The following is a 17300-nucleotide window of genomic DNA, read 5'->3' on the forward strand; positions in this document are numbered from 1 at the left end:
CCGCCCTGCCATACAAACCCTAAAGCCCACATAATATAACACTCCCCATCCCGATCAGTGAATTTTACTATACTTTGTCATGCCCCTCACCACTATCTTAAAGTACTGTAGTTATTTGAAGAGTCACATGTGAATGGCGCCGCACTACGTATGATCGACAACAGCTCCATTACATGGTGCTCTTCAGAGCGCTGGTTCTCAGGATCGTGGTGTCCCAGCAGTTGGATCCCCAACGATTGGATCGATTTTTATTTGCCCTTAGGAATATAGAAAATTATAAACAAATAAATTGCCCACAACTCACGTTGCATCCAAACATTACATTAGGCTGGTTTCACATTTGCGTCTGTGTGCGCAGTGTTTGATCCGCATAGATCCGCATGCGTCATGCGTACATATATTTAACATGGTGTACGCAGGGACGTGCGTTTGCATGCATTTGCGTATGCATGCGTCATTTCACAGTGTTCGGCGAACGCAACATGTTGCATTTTTTGAGGCATCAAAAATCCGTCAAATATGCGCAGGCATGTGCATGAGTCCGTCAAAAAAACGTATTATTGTCTATGGGAATACATTGGTACGCAAGGACATGCGTACGTTATTCAAAATATATGTAGAAATCCCATAAGACACGCTCATTTTATATCGAACGCATGCGCATACACAATGCAAACGCATGCAAAAACGCACACAAAAGCATGCACATGTGTTTTTTCTGACATGCATGAGATGATGCGCATAAAAAACGCTGTGTAAACATGTGTTTTGCATGCGTTTGTGCATGCGGATGATACGCTGCTGACTCAAACGCTAATGTGAACCTAGCCTTACAAACAGACTTCAATGCACCAGAATGTAAGTAAATGTGATCGCTGGTTGCTGGTGCAAAAAATCAAAATGATTTGTTTTTTTTTCCACTTGTGTGCCGTGGTCCTGAAAACTTGCCGGATTCAATGCAGCCACTTTCCCTTACATTAGTAGTGCATTGTAGCTGCAGCATGTGATTATTGGTCGCATGCTTAATTATGGCCAAAGTTGACGAGTAGCCCCAGCAAAATATTACCTCTGTGCGGTATAATCGCTGTAATGCAATTCATATACAGCATCTTACTAAGGCCTCGCTCACAGCCGGAGAAATCAGAAAGACAAACTGACATGCTACGTTCTGGAAAGACCCGCCGCATGTCTGTCTCCGCAGGGAAGCCGCTGGCGTCTGTGGACGCATAATGGGCATGGGAATACTTGAATCCCATCCACTATGCTGTAACATTTGGAAGCTGCACAAGTACCCAGCATCCAACCAGCAGCGTTTATTGACCGTGTGTACATACCCTTAGAGGTTGTAGTATATGACAGAAGTTTAACGTTAGCAATTCTAAGTAAGTATATTGTACAGAGGTCAGGAACAGAAACTGAGAGCAAAGGGCTCTTGTGCAAGAATTGTGTACAGATCCTCACCTCTAAATAACATGTCATAAGAACAAGTTGTATACACATAAGCACCATACACACGACTCACAGATTACACAAGCACCATCCACACGTCACACAAGCACCAGGCACGTACAAGCACAAGCACCATGTACACATAGTAACTGTTAGGCGTCGGATTCCTGCAGCCGCACAACAGGAATCCAATGCCTCACGTGCTGCTCTGCAGCAAGCCATTCCTGAGGCTGTCCCTCTGCCGCTCCACTGAGCACGCTCACGAGACGCTCTCCCATTGGAGGTCGGGAGTCACGTGCTCAGGTCCTTCTCCAGATCTGATTTGTCCATCTCAGAAATCTGTAAGGTCCCGGCAGCGCACAGCTATAAAAGGCCCGCATGGCCGTTCGGCCATGCGCTAGTATAGACTTTTCAAGCTAATGTGTGAATGGTGACGGAGGTATGACTCTGGTGACTGACTCATTTGAAACCCCTTCCCTCTGATATTACGCATGTGGATAGGGAATTAGTGCAGCAGTAAGCGCCAGTCAGTGGCAAGCCTTAGGCCACTGTGCACACTGCACCTCTACTCTAGCATCCGACATTGCGCCTGCTTCCTAGCTTTGTCGACTAGCGGCCTTGCCCTACGCCGCGCTGCAGTTGCAGCCCTCCTTGGCATCCACAGTAGCGACGTCGCACTCACGGTAGGTCTAGACGGACGCAGCTCCTCTGCCTTGGGTCCTGCTCCTGTGACCAGATACAGTGTGTGCATTTCCCTGTGGTCTGTGACACTAACAGGCTCAGCGTTTTCATATGTTTTTGTTGCGGCGCCACTGTGTGTGAATAGAGCCCGCTTTGCGCACTCCGGGTGAAGTCTAACCCGTGCGCATTATACCGCCATATTGCTCGTCTGTCATTACCTAGCAGCGGTGTAACATCTCCTGCACGGTGGACCCCGAGCGGTGAATGCACTTTATTATTTAATTTTATTTAGTGTGTTCCGCCGTTCCTAATAGTAACGTAGTTATTAAGGTTGAAGGAAGACTTTAAGTCCATCTAGTTCAACCCATATCCTATCCTAACTTGCCCTAACACGTTGATCCAGAGGAAGGCAAAAAAACCAATGTGGCAATCAGTAAGCTTCATATTGGGGAAAAAAATTCCTTCCCGACTCCACATATGGCAATCAGACTAGTTGCTTGGATCAACGCAATATTAAGGAAACTAGTGTATATACCCTGTAATATTATACTTTTCAAGAAAGGCATCCAGTCCCTTCTTAAATTTTAGTAGGGAATCACTCATTACATCACATGGCAGACATATCACATAAGCACCATACACCCATGACTCACAAGTCACACAAGCACCAGGTACGCACATCACAGAAGTACCAGGCACGCACATCCCACAAGCAACATGCACGCATGACTCACAAGTCACACAAGCACCATGCACGCAAGTTGCAAAAGCACCAGGCACGCTCGTCCCACAAGCACCAGGCAGGCACATCACATAAGCATCATACACACGACTCACAAGTAGCACAAGCACCAGGCACGCTCGTCTCACAAGCACCAGGAACACACATCACATAAGCACCATACAAACATTACTCACAAGTCACACAAGCACAAGGTACGCTTGTCCCCCAAGCGCCAGGCACGCACGTCGCACAAGCACCCTTGTCCACCAATCACCATTCACACGACACACAAGCACCAGGCACGCACGTCCCCCAAGCATGCACATCAAACAAGCACCAGGCACGCACATCACATAAGCAACATACACACATTACTCACAAGTCACACAAGCGCCAGGCATGCACGTCGCACAAGCACCAGGCACGCTCACCCAAGCATCATCACCATGCACGCTCGTCCCGCAAGCACCATTCACACATGGCTCACACATCACACAATCACCAGGCACCCACATCGCATAGGCATCAGGCACGCTCATCCCACAGGCACCAGGCACGCTCGTCCAGCAGCTCACATGAAACAAGTGCAGTGTACACAAATATACAGTACAGAATATACACAGCACAAACACATTCTAAACATGACAGTAAAGCTACATTATTACTTGCCTCATCCGATTCTATCTCCATTTAACCAAGATGCCAAGATGCATCCCGCACTTAATAGTGGGCTTTAAAGGGTAAGCTCCACCCCCAAGTCAACAAATTTTAAAAAATGTATAACACTGCATCTTAAACTTTATGCCACACACGGGTCACTGTGCAGCTGCTCTGTGTCACGTCTCCGTCAGATTTGGGGCCTGCTGTTCCGGTCGCAGCCACTAGGAGGCGCCGGACCGCCACTTCGCCGTCAGACTCGGGGACGGCTGTTCCTGCCTCGGCCACTGGGAGGCGCCATGGTTCTATTATGTCGCCGTCAGACTCAGGGCCTATGGTCCCAGCTTTAGCCACTAGGAGGCGCCGGTCTGTCACGTCACCGTTGGATTCGGGGCCTGCTGTTCCGGTCACGGCCACTAGGAGGCACCGGACCGTCACTTCACCGGCAGACTCGGGGACGGCTGTTCCTGCCTCGGCCACTGGGAGGCGCCGTGGTTCGCCCGTGAGTTATGGTGGTGACAGAGAAGTAGCTCCTGCGCAGGCATCTGGTGGGCGCAGGCTCCGCCCCTCTGTCAGTCGTCAGGGGGTTACTGCATCACCATCTAGCCTGGTCCTGGGGGCGGCCCTAATGACATCACCAGTCCAGGAACCTGTGAGGGATGACCTGATCCCTCAAATACCTTGGGACTGGTCTTGCAAGCCGCTGGATATATTCTTGGTTCCCCTGTGTGCTACTTAGTGATTGATTTCTGTTTGACTCTGACCTCAGCCTGGATTTCTGACCCCTCTATTGCCTGACGATTTTGTACTTCTGCTACTCTCCTGGTTTGTGACCTTGTCCTGGATATTCTGACTCTGCTACTTCCTAACGATTCTGTACCTCTGCCGCCCTCCTGGTTTTTGACTCTGACCTTGGCCTGAATTTGACTCTGCTATTGCCTACCGTTTTTGTACTTCCCTCTGACGACCATCCTGCTCTGGCCGCTGCTCATATTCAGACAGCTACCTCCTGGGCTCTGTTGTAAATCCAGATCTCTGTATAGGGGTAAAGGGTATCAGTGTTTCTCGGGGTGTTGTCTGGCTGCAGCCCAGAACCGCAGACGGATGTTACATTATATCCGGCCATAAAATTAACTGCTTCTTGTGTATATACCCAACATATACAAAAGCAGTCTCCCTGAACTTTTTTTTTTCCTTCTTCTGACTGAGCTGATTTTTGGCCTGAACACCAGTTGCAGTGCACAGCCTGGAAGATCACTCTCATTTTTCTGCACAACTATGCGGCAGTCTGGAGTCTTCAGGGAGAGAGCTGCACCTCAGAGATCCATGCTCCTGGCACGTTGGCCTCTGGGCAACTACTCTGGCTATGGTTGCCCAGGGGCTCAGGTATTGCCCGCAGATGTGGCTAAAGTTTTATTACCTATCTCAGCTTCATGTGGTCAGAAAACGCTGTGTTTAAACGCGTATGTGGATAGTGGCTCTGAAGGAAATTTTATGGATTCTTTGACTGCTAGGAATCTGGGTGTAACACTACTAAAACTTAATGCCCCTATTAAAACCACGGCTATTAATGGCACATCCATTATTCAGGAGCAGGAGGGGGTTAAGTTTGTTACTGCCAAGGTTGCTATGTCTGTGGGAGCCTTACACACTGAGCTTGTGTCATTTTTTGTGATGGACAATTTATCCTCTGCAGTTATTCTGGGAATGCCGTGGTTACACCAGCACAATCCTGTCATCGACTGGCACTTGGGTGACGTTGTACGCTGGAGCCCACAGTGTCAGGAAAATTGCATATCCCTAGCAGTAAACCAAGTTAAGATTAAAACCCCCCGCATACCGTTGGCTTTCAGAGATTTTGAGGATGTCTTTTCTATTGTAGAATCTGAAAAGCTACCCCCTCACAGGGAGTATGATTGCCCTATTGATCTGATTACGGATGCCCGTCTCCCTAAAGGAAGAATATTTAATCTCTCTGGCCCAGAGCGTCAGGCCATGAATGACTATATTGCAGACAGCTTAAGAAAAGGGTTTATCAGACCGTCCATTTCTCCAGTTGGGGCCGGGTTCTTCTTTGTGGAAAAGAAGGATGGTGGTCTGAGACCCTGCATTAATTATCGGGAGTTGAATGCAATCACTATAAAAAACCAGTATCCACTTCCACTCATCCCTGATCTTTTTAATCAGCTAACAGGAGCCCGTTGGTTTACTAAACTTGACCTCCGGGGGGCATATAATCTGGTCCGCATAAGAAAGGGAGATGAGTGGAAAACGGCCTTTAATGCACCCCTTGGCCATTTTGAGTACCTGGTAATGCCGTTCGGACTCAGTAACGCACCTGCCGTATTCCAGCACTTTGTTAATGATATTTTTAGAGACATTTGCGGGGTGTATGTCGTGGTGTATTTAGATGACATTCTGATTTACTCTGCTGACCCTGTGACACTCTCAACACGTCTGTTCTGTGCTACAGAGACTACGTGAACACTCCTTGTTTCCTAAACTGGAGAAATGTGTCTTTTTTGCTGAGGAGGATACATGGTTTCAGGTAAAGGCTTCCGCATGGATCCTGCCAAGGTCCAGCCTATTGAGGCTTGGGTGCAACCCAAATCGCTGAAAGCGCTTCAGCGATTTTTGGGGTTTGCTAATTATTACCGCAAGTTTATTAGAGGTTTCTCAGAGATTGCCAAGCCACTCACGGATCTGACCCGGAAAGGGGCGAACGTGGCCAATTGGAATCCTGAGGCAATTCAGGCGTTTTCTACGTTAAAAGAGTGCTTTGTGGCCAACCCGGTTTTGGTTCAGCCGGATCTGGACCGTCCATTTATTGTGGAGGTGGATGCCTCTGAAGTCGGAGTGGGAGCAGTGCTATCACAAGGCACTACATCTCTCACTCAGCTTCGTCCATGTGCGTTTTTTTCCCGCAAATTCTCTTCCACGGAGAAAAACTATGATATAGGGAATCGGGAACTATTGGCAATTAAATGGGCCTTCGAGGAATGGCGTCACTTCCTCGAGAGCGCCAAACACAAGATCACGGTAATTACCGATCATACGAACCTGACATACTTGGAATCAGCAAAAAGGTTAAATCCTAGACAAGCAAGGTGGGCATTGTTTTCCTCTAGGTTTAATTTTATAATCACCTTCCGCCCTGGTACAAAAAATGTGAGGGCCTATGCCCTCTCTCGCAGTTTTTGCCCCTCACAAGCTGAGGACTGTGAACCAGTTCCGATATTGGCCACTGGAATCATGTCCGCAGTGTCTTTGGACCTTCTGGAGGAGATCCGTAAATCCCCAGAACAAGCCCCTGACACTACGCCACCCAGCAAATTGTTCGTTCCACCTGCGTTTCGCCTACAAGTGCTTAGAGAATCACATGACTCTGTCTTGGCAGGCCATCCTGGTCTCAATAATACCGCCAGATTATTATTATTAGTTAAATGAGGCGGGGGGGCTCAGCGCTGGCGCTAGGTGGGCCTTCCTGTCTCATGGGCCCCATACCTGCTGTGTGGTGTGCCGCTATTAGTGGCACGCCACTGGCTGGGGGCCCCTGGGGGAGTGGGGGCTCTAGGCAGCTGTCTAGTCCGCCTGCCGCTAACGCCGACCCTGCTTGCTTGGTTAAATGTTGGTTTCTCTCCAGTTGCTATGTCACCCATTCTGCAAATCAATCTAAAAAGGTCGAAGTAGACATTAGAAAGGTGTACTGAATTTTTAAGAGTGACTTTTATGAGAAAAAAAGTCACAACTACCCAAAATTGCAGACAAGGCTGTGGAGTTTGTATAAAATGAACCGACTCCGAGAATATATAATAAATTGGGTACAGTAGTACGATGTACTGTAAATGTTTTCATAATCATTTGGAAAAGCTATGAAACATCCTATAAATGTTTGTTCTGTTCCTGATCTCGACTTTTAGGCGAGATGAATCTGTGCTGCTCTTTATGTACATGCTGAGTAGTGAGGCAGTGCTGTGGAGTCGGAAGTCAGGGAAATTAAGGAGTCGAAGGTTTGGCTTACCGACTCCACAGCCCTGGTTTCACTCTGACGACTAGGGCTAAAGTACAGGCTCTTCAAGTTCTTGCAGAATGAGGTAAGTGCAGCTAATGCAACTTTTTATTTTTCGTCATCCAGTTTTTGGTGTATGGTAACAAAATATATTTCTCAGATTTTGGTAACTACGCTGTGGGTAACGAGAGGCCTTTTACGTTGGCATTAGTTGTAATCGTCAGCAATGAAACATATCACTTTTACTTTGTTCAGCAGAAATGAGGACACTCTTGAAGCCATTTCGGTTGGGACCTTGCCTTTCACATCACTTGTACAATAGTAAAGCTACTGTTTTAACATCAGAACAGTTGCTGTAATCTGACACGTTTTTACTGATGAACTTCTTGAGCAGATTGTGTCACACACTCACCCATCCCATTTGAAAAAACAATCTGAACACAAGATGACTGCAACATTGGGGACATGGCTTAACAAGATTCCCCCATACATCTCAGCTTCTGTCTGTAATTGGTCACCGACTGGCAATCTGTTCTCATTGTCTATTGGCGTTTCTTCTTCTTGAGACACCATGTACTTTATTTTACGTCCAGCAATGCAGATAGCACAGTACCTGGTTCTGAAAAGCCAACAATACTGACACACTTCATTCCTGTTCTTTAAACCTTTACAGGTATCAGTATAAGTATTACTAGCTTGGCCCGTGCAAAATTTTCGCACGTTGGTCGTCGTTGTCGCAGGCAATTTCAGCAAGAGCAAGCTGGTCAAATGTAAATGTGTTTCATGAGATGATGAACACAGACAGGTATTTATATATGTAGATTGGTAATACAATAAATTTTTTTGATAAGTAGAGGCCAAAAAATGTTTTCTGGTTGAGGTGCCACCTGTAGGTCATTGTGTCTTTCTGCAGGTTTATGAAAATGAATATTAATACAGTTTAAACAAAGTCATGAATGTGTGGTTTGTTTGGCTGTTTTCTTGCTGAAGGGAGCAAGTTTACCTTTCAAATGTGTGTGTGTGTAGGGCAAAGTAATCAGCGAAAAAGCAGTGCATGTTTACAAATGTGTTGGTAGTGTGCTTTGGGGTACTGTGGTGCCACCTACAGGTCATTTTTCCTTACTGCAGGCTTATGAAAATTAATGTTTAAACTGTATTTTGTGATCAAATCATGGATGTGTGGCTTGTTTGGTTATTTTTTGGCTGAAGGGGGCAAGTTTACCTTTCAAAGGGTGCATCATTTGTGTGTGTGTGGGTTCAGTATGAACGGGGATACAAAGGAATCACCGAAAAACAGTATTTAGAAATAATAGAATAGATAGGAACCTGTCACCTCCATAAACAATATTTGCCTGCAGAAATAGAGGCAATCTGCAGGTGCAGAGCATTTAAATCACATACATGAGGCTTTCTGGAAGTGCAGGTACAGTGAGAAAAAAAGTTATATTCTTCTTGCAGTCACTCGCTTCCCGTCATCTGGCAGTAAAATGAGCTGTTATAATCACTGATGGTTGCCAACGTGCTGTCGAGTGATTAGAGCGCACTCATGGTACAGCCTCAAACACCGGAAGAGAGCAGCTGCAAGGGGAATATAACTTCTTTCTCCCCATAGCTGCATTTTTAAAGGGAATCTGAAACCCCTTTTTTCGAATATGAGCTGCCGGCACCGCCATCAGGGGCTTATCTACAGCATTCTGTAATGCTGTAGATAAGCCCCCGATGTAACCTGAAAGATAAGAAAAAAAGAGTTAGATTATACTCACCAGGGAGGGGGCGGTCCGGTCCGATGGGTGTCGCGGTCCAGTGCCTCCCATCTTCATACGATGCCGTCCTCTTCTTTCCTGTCGTGGCTCCGGCGCACTGCTCTACCCTGTTGAGGGCAGAGCAGAGTCCTGCAGTGTGCAGGCGCTGGGAGAGGTCCGGCGCCTGTGCACTGCAGGACTCTGCTCTGCCCACAACAGGGCAGAGTAGTGCGCCTACGCCGAAGCCACGACAGGAAAAAGAGGATGGCATCGTATGAAGGTGGGAGGCGCTGGACCGGATCGCGACACCCATCGGACCGGACCGCCCTCCCGGTGAGTATAATCTAACTTTTTTTTCTTATCTTTCAGGTTACATCGGGAGCTTATCTACAGCATTACAGAATGCTGTAGATAAGCCCCTGATGTCGATGCCGGCAGCTCATATTCGAAAAAAGAGGTGACAGATTTCCTTTAATAAGCCTGCCAGACTTGACTTAAAAGGCAGTGGAGCCAATTCACTAAAATGGTGTTGAAAAAGCCAAGCTTAATGAATATGCATGGTGGGGTGAATGACACTTAATAAATTTGGCGCATCTCATCAGTGATGTATGTCACCAGAAATGCTACTGCAGTTAGAGACTAAAGTAACATTTCTGGTGCAAGTGACGTCACTAAAGTGGCATACCTTAAATGAATTTGACCAAAAATAAAAACAAAATTATGGTTTAACTTTTCGAATTAGCAAAATGTTTTATGCAAAAGAACATTAAAAAAAAGGCATAAACACTTTAATAGCCCTTTATATTTGCAGGTAAGTAACATTTTTGTAGGCGATCGTGACCACTAATATTGTAAGATGAAGTCTATAATAAGCAAAAACACTGTTGCCAGCATATTATGCAAGGTTCCAAAATTGTCAGTTGCTGCATGCAACACATGCTGGATTTTTTTTCTAAAGACAAATAATATAGTCAATTTCTTTATTTAGCGGATCTTGGTAAAAAAAGAAAAATAGATTGTAATGTGTACGGTGGCTAGTTGATATGGAACCCATTATTAGGATTCTCATTGTTTTTGTGGTCAAAGACCATTTTACTTTGGCATTTTCTCAGCCTATGGCTGAGTTCTGGGATGATTTAGCGAATCCTGCTTTGAGCAGGGGGTTGGACCAGATGGCCCAGGAGGTCCCTTCCAACTCTACGATTCTATGAAATAAGGGTGTGTTTACACCAGTCGATGGTGGCCGTTTAACAGCCTGTTTGGACAAGCCAACAGTCCATTTCGCACAAGATGATCAACAATAGATCGGTTTGTGCGCACAGACTAATTGTTTTCAGCAGCACTTCGCACAGTGATTTTTAACAAAGTTAAAACATCTTTTCATCTAATGAATGAGTTGCTTGTTCATCGGGCTATTGGCAGCCTGTTTACACTGGACGATTATTGGGAACGCTGTACCATGTAGGGTATTGTAGTACTCTCAGTAAGTAGGCTTGAGCTAGAATACCACAAAACAGCTCCTAGAGAGAGCAGAAAGTAAAATGGTCCTCACAATAAAATCCTCCAGTCATGATCTAAGTGTATGGGCACACTAACCTTTTCAGGTGGATTCAACCTGGAACCCTCCTCAAAAAGCAAAAAAAACTGCCACAAAAACTGAACATTAATAAACAGCAATATAACATTGCTGTGCACGTGCTCTTTCTTTTGTTACTTTGTTTAAAGGGAACCTGTCACCCCTTTTTTGAGATATCATATGATATCATTCAATTGTGTGTCACACAAGGATTCTCTTAGTACTTTTGCCTCCCCCTGACCCTGCACCTTTCATGCATAAATACCTTTTTTATATCAGTTCAGATGTATGTAAACTGCCACGGTCCGGTCCGATGGGCGGGGCTTATTCAACTGCTCCCCCCCGTCTTGCTCTACACAAGAAGAAAAGCGTAGAGCAAGACAGGGAGGGGGGAGCAGGTGAATAAGCCCCACCCAGCGGACCGGACAGCTGCAGTTTACATACATCTGAACCGATATAAAAAAGGTATTTATGCATAAAAGGGGCGGGGTCATGAGGAAGCAAAAGTACTAAGAGAATCCTTATGTGACACACAATTGAATGATATCATTATATGATATCTCAAAAAAGGGGTGACAGATTCCCTTTAAGTACTTTAGGTTTCAGAAACTGTAAAATGGTTGAAATTAGTAACATTCATTCTTTGGGCATCTTCCAAACAAAACTCTTTATAGTTGAAAAGTATAGGGGAAAAAAAGAAGCTGGTGATGAAGCTGCTGCAAAAAATGATGGCAAAACAGCCAGCGAAACAATGTGAGGAGAAGCTTGCTGGCATAGGAAAACCTTAGCGGCTCCAGTGGAGTCCTAAAGGCGTTGTATCCACATAGGGTTAAACCTTAAGAGTTTTCCCACTTTACATATAAAAAAACCCCCAAACATTGCCTATCATCTAAATTAAGAAAAGCAGATAGAACTCACACCTTAGGGTCCAGCGCTGGTTCCAGTCAGGGCTGTGGAATCGGAGCCCATTTTTGTGGCGTCGGAGTAAGAGTTGGTATAAAATGAACAGACTCCTAAAATATATAATAAATTGGGTACAGTAGTTCAATGCAGTTTGTGAGGAATATTTTTTTCATAAGAATTTGGGAAAGTTATGAAATGTCCAATAAATGTCTGTCCTATTCCTGATCTAAGATCAAGACTTTTAGCTGAGATGAATCTGTGCTGCAGTTTATGTTTATGATAAGTAGTGAACCTCCTCTCCTCTACAGATAAGGGGAAAAAATAAACACACAGGGAAGGAATGCCTGCATTTATCTCAGAACTTCTGGAGTGAACAGGAAAGCCGGATTAAGGTAAGTACTTATTAAAGGATGTCTAAACTTTCAATAAACTATGCATCAATAGTCCAGTATATATTGTCTATGTTTGCTTGAGAAATTAGCTACTCTGATTACTTATATACACTATACATAGAATATAAGGGGAAAACTGTTTTCTAACATCTCAAATTCGGAAATATTGTAACAGGATTGATGAGGACATATATATTTTTTGTGTGTGTGTTTTGGAATATTATTCAGCACTAACATGCTCCCTAACTCCTCCCCTCTTGCTAGACTGTGAAGAAATATGATGTGAAGCATTTAGTGAGCTGTAGACTGAGACAAGCCTGACATTGAAAGTTGAGTATAGCTATCTAACAACATATTTTACAAACTTTATACTTATCTGTCCAATTTATTTATGCAAAGATTGTTTTATTACACAGTACATGATTCCCTATTCTTGCAAGAATTTCAATATACCTTATTTTTTTACAGGACAAAATTATTTTGAGAGCGAATTTACATAATTACAAAATGTCTAAGAAGCATCTTATGAAGTCAGCTGTATTTGAGCATTTCACAGTGACTCAAGGTAAAAAACAGTGTGTAAATAACCCAGATGAAAACAAATGCTGTGATGCAAAATCAGTGCATACTCAGGCAGTGATAAAAATGCTCTTTCAAGAGCTTCCAATCTAAAAAGACATTTACAACGCTGCCACCCAGAAGTTTACAAAGCTGTGATTGAAAAATATCACAGCAGCACCAAGAAACCAGAGCCCAGCACTTCCCGCCAGGCAAAGGAGAAAAGAATGTCTCAAACATCAGTTACGAGATATTTTGCAAGTGACAAATTTACTGTAACAATGACAGCCGATGTGTTTAAAAGACTGGTCATCGAGCTTGTTGTAAAGGACAGTGTACCATTATCATTATTTGCATGACCAGCTTTGATAGCTCTTAATGGAGAAATGGCCCGCAAACTTGGTGTTTCTCTGAAAAGAGAAAAGTATTAGAAAATTAGTGATTGAAGAAGCCCTTAACCAACAGGAAGATCTTTAAAAGGCTTTCAAGAGACACTTTGTGTTTCTTAACATGGATGCCTGCACAGTACACACCTCACAGAGTGGACTATTTTGCTACTAAGACGCTCGAAGTATAAAGATACTAAAGCTCATCATAGCAGCCAGTTTCTCCAGACCTTTAGTGGAAAAAGTTCTGCAAGATTACAAACTCACAAAAAAGGTTCTTGCTATTGTAACTGATAATGCTTCAAACATGATAAGTACAATTAAACTGATGAATGAGAATAATGAAGGTGAACAGCAGCTAGAAGAACATTTCACATTCAGTATGTTGGACATGGAAGGCCACAGTTCTGTTCCCATAAAGGAGGAACAGACAGATATTACTACAGAAGAACAGCAAAATGGTTCTTTACAATTAGATGATCTTGTTGAAGCGGCTTCACACCTCTTTCCTATTCATCAAATGCGCTGTGCTGTGCACTAGATGCAGCTGGCAATAAGAGATAGTCTGCAAGAGGGACATGCTGGAGCTGTGATTAGCAAAGTGAGGAAATTGGCTATTGCTGCCAGAACCCCTAAAATTGATTCCATCTTGAAGAGACGTGCTGGAAAAGGGGCAGTTGTGGTCCAAGCCACTTGGTGGGGCAGCACCTATTTAATGATTGAGCGATTGCTTGAGCTGAAACCCTTCCTTGTAGATATGGCCAACCCTCAGGTAACACTACATGAAGGTCAATGGACAGAGGTGGCTGAATTGAAGAAATTGCTTCATCACCCATTTACAGTGCCTAAAAAGTTACAAGCTGAGGTTTTAACTCCTGGCATTTTTATAAAGGCATGGAAGAACTTGCTATTTTGCCTGTTCCATCTATGAAGGAGGATCTGATGGAGGCGAAACTATTTCTCAGAACAAATTCATAGATTGCACAAATTATTCAGTACGTTTTTGTTAAACTATTTTTTCCACTTACTGTGTAGTGTACAATAAATTTTAAATATGCAAGTTTTTTTGTTCTAAAGTTGTATCATAATAATGATTAAGCCTGATGCTACTGTTTTACTACAGTAAATTTATCACTTAAACATGAGCCATGTATGTATGAGGGAGTCGAGGTCAGAGTTGGAGTGAGTGTCATGGAAAATGAGGATTCCGAGTCGGAGGTTTGGCTTACCGACTCCACAGCCCTGGTTCCAATCTAAGTGTTTTGGTTGCAGCAGTGATGTGAACTGATGACATGATGTCACCTCTGCAGCCAAACCACCCAGTGTGAAGCAGCAGTGAAGATCTGGCACTGGGCCTGGGGGGTAAGTCCTATCTTACATTATAAGCAACGTTTGGGGGGGGGGGGTCCGCATTGGTAAAAATGGGAAAACCCTTTTACGTAACGACAGCAATAAAGCTATTAGCCGAAGAGTTAGGAAATCTTCAATCTGTAGGTTGATTTGACAGTTATTTTTGGTTTTGTTTGTGTTTTTTTTTAACCAAAAAGCCAGAAGTGGGTAGAAACTGAACAAATGACATACTTACTATTAGAAATACTTTTACTTCTGACTTTGGCTCAAAAATTCATCAAACTTCATTAGTGATTAAAATAAATAAAGATCAATTCTTTTTTGCTTCTTTCGCTGTGTCATACATATTCGGCAATCCTGGGCTCCTGATGGCAAAATATACACTCCAAAAGCTTTTATTACTTAGCAATAACATATTAGGAGTTATTTTTAGGTTTGTCAAACTTTCAAAATAAAAAAATATTGTTAAATGGAACCAAAACCAAACCTAAGTTAAATATAGTTTATTTCTTGCCAGTTGTTGAAAAATGTGTGCTGCAAAAACCAGTAACATCTGCCCTTCCAATGGTTTTCATGGAAAGCATTTCAAATCACTTGCAAACAGATTTCCCAAATAAAAGGACAGGCAAACTATGATATTTATAAATGCAAAACTGCATTTCAAGGTGCGCGGCAATCAGAAAGAAAGACTGTTTCCAATACCTGTAAAACAAAAAACAAAAAAACAAGACCTGCAAGAAGTCAAGTTCTTTCAACCACAACGTATGTAGTGATTTAAAAGGACTATTTATGGGGGGAGGGCGGCCGATCAATCACATGTGCAAAATACAATATTTTACTGTAATTTTTTTTTTTTACTTGGAACAAAAATACAATAACTCTAGCTTGATAACAGCATTCCATTCATTTTACTCCACAAAAGTAAAGGGTTAAATTATGGATTTAGTTGGAAGCTGCTGAGGCAGAGCAGGAATATGAAATATGGAAGAAAACAAATCTTGAACAGAAAAGTAATATAACACATCTAAGTGTGCTAAAATTTAATACACCCCAAAGTCCTTATTGAAAAGCAGCTAATTAGAAAAAAAATTAGAGAAAAAAAAAGACTATTTTCCGCGTAAGTAACGTAACACATTCTATTCTGAGCCACAAGAAAGCACTTCTCTGGGATAGTTTGGTGTACACATTTTACACTGTGGAGCAAATACAATGAACCTCAGCCCAAATACAAGAATTGTAAACCAGCATACAAATGTACGGCACATTCACACCGCTTCTCACTCACACAGAAGAAATGAAAACTATTCTACGGAATATTAGAAGATGCTAGGTTATCAGCACACGAAGGGTGAGATTTTTCCACGACCGTATGCAGTATTGATTTTCTTCTCTCAAAAATTGTAAATCCATTGAAATTTCGTTTCAAACAAGATTAAGCAGGTAAATTTGCATTTGTGTGCAGCTGCCCATGCAAATAATAAATACTTCAGTCCAATCCAAATGAAACGTCGGAACTTGTGCACCTCGTCACATCAACATTCACTTCACAAGTCTGTCAGCATCAAGTTAGAAAAAAAAATCCATATATTCACCTTCAGTCAAACTGACAAGCTAAATAGAAACAAGCCCATAACATAGTGAGACCCATGTCAGAAGTAGCGAGGTCCATAATCATTGGGAAGCATACCGAAAGGAAAACCTTGCTCCCTCAACTGGATGCAACATGGCTTAATTCCAAAAACAAGACTCCCCAACGTCCCAAGTCTTCATCTTCTGTATCCAGCCGCTTCCTCATCCACTTGTTAGACTGGGTAATTCAGAGTGGTTGGGATCAGACACACAGCGGGACAACAGTCAGCGCTGTAAATGTAAGTGCCCCCTGCCGTCCAGTTCAGGAAGTATGCCTGCAGTGGCAGAGGTTGCCGCTTCTTGAAGGATCTAGCTTTGATCTTGTGGGAACAGTCTCTAATCTAGGGTTGGTTTGTGTTTTTTTTTTTTTAATGTGGCAGATCATGTTTGCTGTGCCAGCTGTAGAAATGAACGCCACAAATTATTTTATAGAGTAAAATTCAGTAATTGTCAAAAATTACCGATTAAGAAGGGTTATTGAAATAGGAACCATGTTCTAGATGCAGTCCTCTTGCAACGCTTTTCTTTGGGTAAACACATGGAAAAAAAATTTAAAACTTTTTTAAACCTTTGCAGCTAAAATAGTCATGTCTACCTAAATTACATAAAACTGCTATTGTATATTGCACGCAGAACAGCAAGGGTCATCCTTATCGGGCTGGGCCGCATAGTTCATTTGCCTTACGATTTCTGCAAAGAGCTCATCCACCATCGTTTTACTTTTCGCTGACGTTTCCATGAAAGGACATCCCCAGTCTTCAGCCAAAGCACGGCCTTCGTTGGAGGATACCTCACGCTCACTTTCTAGGTCAACTTTATTGCCAACCAAGATTACTGGCACCTTCTCATATCTGTAGGGAAAGAAAAAAACAAATTACATCTATGCTCAACACAGAATACGATTATAGCACGCATGCTACAAACCAGGTATAACACTTCACTAGCTGCCTGAACACCATGTAATGAGCATATCCCCAAGAATGATACAATAATGATGGCAGAACCAGTCTGATAAAGGGGTAAAGCTGTTTATGCAAAAAATACTTTTTGTCTCCATTCAGTTATTGTACAATCTTTTCTCACTTCTTCCAGGTTCGATGTCCTATTGTAGCTTGGTTTCACTAACTGATTTTTCGTATTTAGGATGCAGTCAGACGGACGATTAATACAGACGATAATCACATCGATGTGCATGGACTTATCCTGACCTGATCGGAACAGAATCATGTAATTCTATACAACTG

General features: G+C 43.3%; 1 protein-coding gene across 1 annotated transcript in view; it reads right to left on the bottom strand.

Annotated features, from left to right (window-relative positions):
- Window positions 1-14915: 14915 nt before the first annotated feature.
- Window positions 14916-17300, bottom strand: part of RAP2A (RAP2A, member of RAS oncogene family) — a 42270-nt gene continuing 39885 nt past the window's right edge. Inside the window, exon 2 of the mRNA XM_073569552.1 lies at window positions 14916-16907. Within this exon, the coding sequence (XP_073425653.1) occupies window positions 16670-16907 (238 nt within the window). The 3' untranslated portion in view covers window positions 14916-16669. The remainder of the gene's footprint in view (window positions 16908-17300) is intronic.

This window comes from Dendrobates tinctorius, unplaced genomic scaffold (genome assembly GCF_039654945.1).
Source record: "Dendrobates tinctorius isolate UK_male_01 unplaced genomic scaffold, ASM3965494v1 ptg000026l, whole genome shotgun sequence".
Lineage (NCBI taxonomy): Eukaryota > Metazoa > Chordata > Amphibia > Anura > Dendrobatidae > Dendrobates > Dendrobates tinctorius.